General features: G+C 38.7%; 1 protein-coding gene across 1 annotated transcript; it reads right to left on the bottom strand.

Moving 5' to 3' along the window:
• Positions 1–834: 834 nt before the first annotated feature.
• LOC110444453 (basic salivary proline-rich protein 2-like) lies at positions 835–1,654 on the bottom strand (the record flags this gene model as incomplete). Its single annotated transcript, XM_021488829.1, has 1 exon — positions 835–1,654. A coding segment is annotated over exon 1 (820 nt), but the record flags the coding sequence as incomplete, so codon positions are not given.
• Positions 1,655–3,135: the final 1,481 nt, after the last annotated feature.

Raw genomic sequence — 3,135 nt, 5'->3', positions numbered from 1 at the left:
GCTGGAGATTTCACTAGTCACAGACTATCAGGCTACCCTTATTGTATAGCCCTGCACTTGTATGAACTGATTTCCCCTATGGTACATATCATCATGTCAGTAACAAAGCAAGTGGAAAAAAGTCCAATAATATCTTGATTTTCTGGCAAATAGTACAATTCAAATAAAACTTTTCGCCTTCTTGACATAAATATTTTACAATATGTCAAGAGACATTAGATTTCTTTTAAGAAATTCTGCAACATTTTGACAGAATGAACCTTGACGTAACATAAAGCTACTTGGTATACATGACTAAGAGCTTACAAATAATCAATAGAACCCTAACCATACAGAAGTAAAAACTATACAAAAAGCAACAAACCAGACAGAGTTATATCCCCTTATATTACAATCTTATCAATAGGATTTACATTCTAAGATTAGATGGTCAGAATCTGGCTAAAATTTCTTTCCAATTAGGAGTTCTGTCAAATCATCAGGAAATTAGAGATGGTTGCAAAGAAAACAGATCACTTGAATTTGAATCATCAGAAAGTTAAAAAAAAAAATTGAACATGTTCAGATTAATTTCAAATTTTCATTTGATGTTCTCCTACTGAAAGAAGGAGAGGATGTGATTTTATTTCATGGAATGCAGGCAGTGCCAGCCCTCTTTAGATTTAAGAATTAGCTTTTCTTGCACCTCAGCAAGTGATTTCCACATGCAGAATTTTCCATTTAGTTTTGCTCTGTCAGGTACCTTTAAGTAACATTTAAAGCAAAATGCAGGCAATGATTAGTCGAAATGATATCTTTTAGCTACAACTTGTATTCTCGTTTTTGCAAGCTTACCATAGGGGTCTCCGGGATTACGGTACGAATCACTCCGACTTGGAGGATCAATCATGGGACCACCCCGGGACATGTCCGGTCTGTCCCCTACTGGTGATGGGGTTCGCCTACTATAGGGATCCTCATCACGATACCGAAGATCAGCCTGAGAGGCACGGTAACGCTCCTCTGCTGCCGCCATTGCAGCCTTCTGTTGGAATGGATCATCAGCAAAAGGGTCCTGTGGAACATCAGGAAGGCCGTCATGTTTGTTTGGGCTGTAGGGGTAATCATCATAATTACCAAATGTGGGCTCCCCCTCAAACCGGTCACCAGGAGGTAGATCCCTGTACCTGTCCTCCATAGGGGGTGGGGCCCCGTGGGGGTCATCTAGTGACATGTCTCTGAATCTATCATCTGGAGGTAAGTACTGATTGCCAGGGACAGGGGATTCCCTGTAACCACTCTCCGGCATATAATTATCACCTGGCGGACCTCTGTACCGGTCGTCCTCAAACGAGTTTTCCTTGTACCGGTCATCCATCTGTGGCGGAGCCCCGGTATAAGCACCTGTCTCGTACAGCGGGGGTTGATCCCCATAGGGGTCTATGGGGTTACGGTACGAGTCACTGCGACTTGGAGGATCAATCATGGGTCCACCCCGGGGCATATCCGGTCTGTCCCCTACTGGCGAGTCTCTGTAGAAAGAGTCGCCCCCACGGGTGTCTTCATAGTTTGGCTGGTCCCCATAAGGGTCCCTGCTAATAGGGTGGTGGTTATAGGGGCTGATGTCTTCAGGTGGGGGCTGATTGTAGCTCCCCCTACCTCCTGGAGGTCCCATGTCCCTACTGAACAGAACAAAACTTATTAAATTCGATATAAAAAAGCAGATGACAGATTCGACTTTTTACCTCAACTTTTATTGTTTAAAAAATATAAAAACATTTATTATGCTAACACATTAGAATCAAAAGAATTGAATGCCCAATATTTTTTTTAAGAAACATAAAAAGTTACCAAAATAGTAATAAAATGTCTGGATTGCAATCAAAATTTTGTGCTTATAGTGTAATTTTCTTTAAAATTGGTAAAATCATGAATAGAAATTAGATGCAAAAAAAAAAAAAAAGGAAAGAATATTATTGCATACAATAATTTAATAGAAAATGTTAAAATACCTGTTACAAAATATTTTATATCATGTACTTATTCCATATACCGGTATACATTGCCCACTATAACTAAAACACACATGCTATGATTCCCATGTCTAGTTTTATGGTTCAAAAAGCCTTGCTCTCACTACCATGTAAAACTCCCAAGTTCAATGTCTAAATATGGTTCAAAATCCTAGCTCCAATTCCAGTGTCTAACCCTGACCCAAGCCTGGCTATATGGTTTCAATGTCTAGCTCTGATTCCAATGTTTCTAACCATGATCCAAACCTAACTATGTTATTTCAATATCAAACTCTGATTCCCATGTGTAGCTTTCTTGTGTTAGCTAGGATTCACATGTCAGCTAGGATTCCCATGCCAGCTAGGATTCCCATGTCAAACTGCTATTTCCAAAGCTCTGATTGCAATGTTTAGCTGTAAACATTATTATTAGCTGAATTTGTATGTCTAGCTCTACAATTCCCATATCTAGCTACAAAAAGCCTAGTATTATTCTATGCCCTGCAATGATTCTTATAATAACTATCATTCTATAGTCTTAAAGCTATTGATCTCAATCCACAATCTAGCTATGGGATTCTAGAGTCTGTGATTCCCATGCTTTCATGCAAATCTGAAAACATATCTCACTCCATATTTCTAGGTAATCTCTCATTAACTTAAAAACAGGCCGACAAGTAAAAAACAGAAGGTGACCCAAACAATGCCATGCACACTGGGCCATCTGAAACACATATGTATACTATATTTTTGTAAGTTAAATTGGTTCAAACTATAAGTAAAACTTGTTAGTCTGGAAAATTTGTTTTACAATAAAATGGTGGGGAAAAAAGCAGAATAAAATAAATAAATAAGTATCACAAAATAAATGTACAATAAGATAAAAGTGTTATTTCAGGTAAAAATACTTTTCAGCGATGAGTGTGACGATGATGTAAACTCAAAGAACATACATACATACAATGTACAGTGATGGGCCAAGGGGAGACTACTCCTCACAACATTAATGTTATTTCTATAAAAAAAAGCCTGTGGGGGCTCAAGTCCTCAGAAAGTCATTACCTCAGAATTGTTCTAAATCCTGGAATAAGCCTGAATAAAATAAGCTAGCGTGCTGGTCTGGTATCTGTGCTCTTACCCCCGT

The sequence above is a fragment of the Mizuhopecten yessoensis genome, unplaced genomic scaffold, assembly GCF_002113885.1.
Source record: "Mizuhopecten yessoensis strain PY_sf001 unplaced genomic scaffold, ASM211388v2 hete_36125838, whole genome shotgun sequence".
Classification (NCBI taxonomy): Eukaryota; Metazoa; Mollusca; class Bivalvia; order Pectinida; family Pectinidae; genus Mizuhopecten; species Mizuhopecten yessoensis.
The sequence above is the reverse complement of the archived record's forward strand: the minus strand, read 5'-3'. Positions and strand labels throughout refer to the sequence as shown.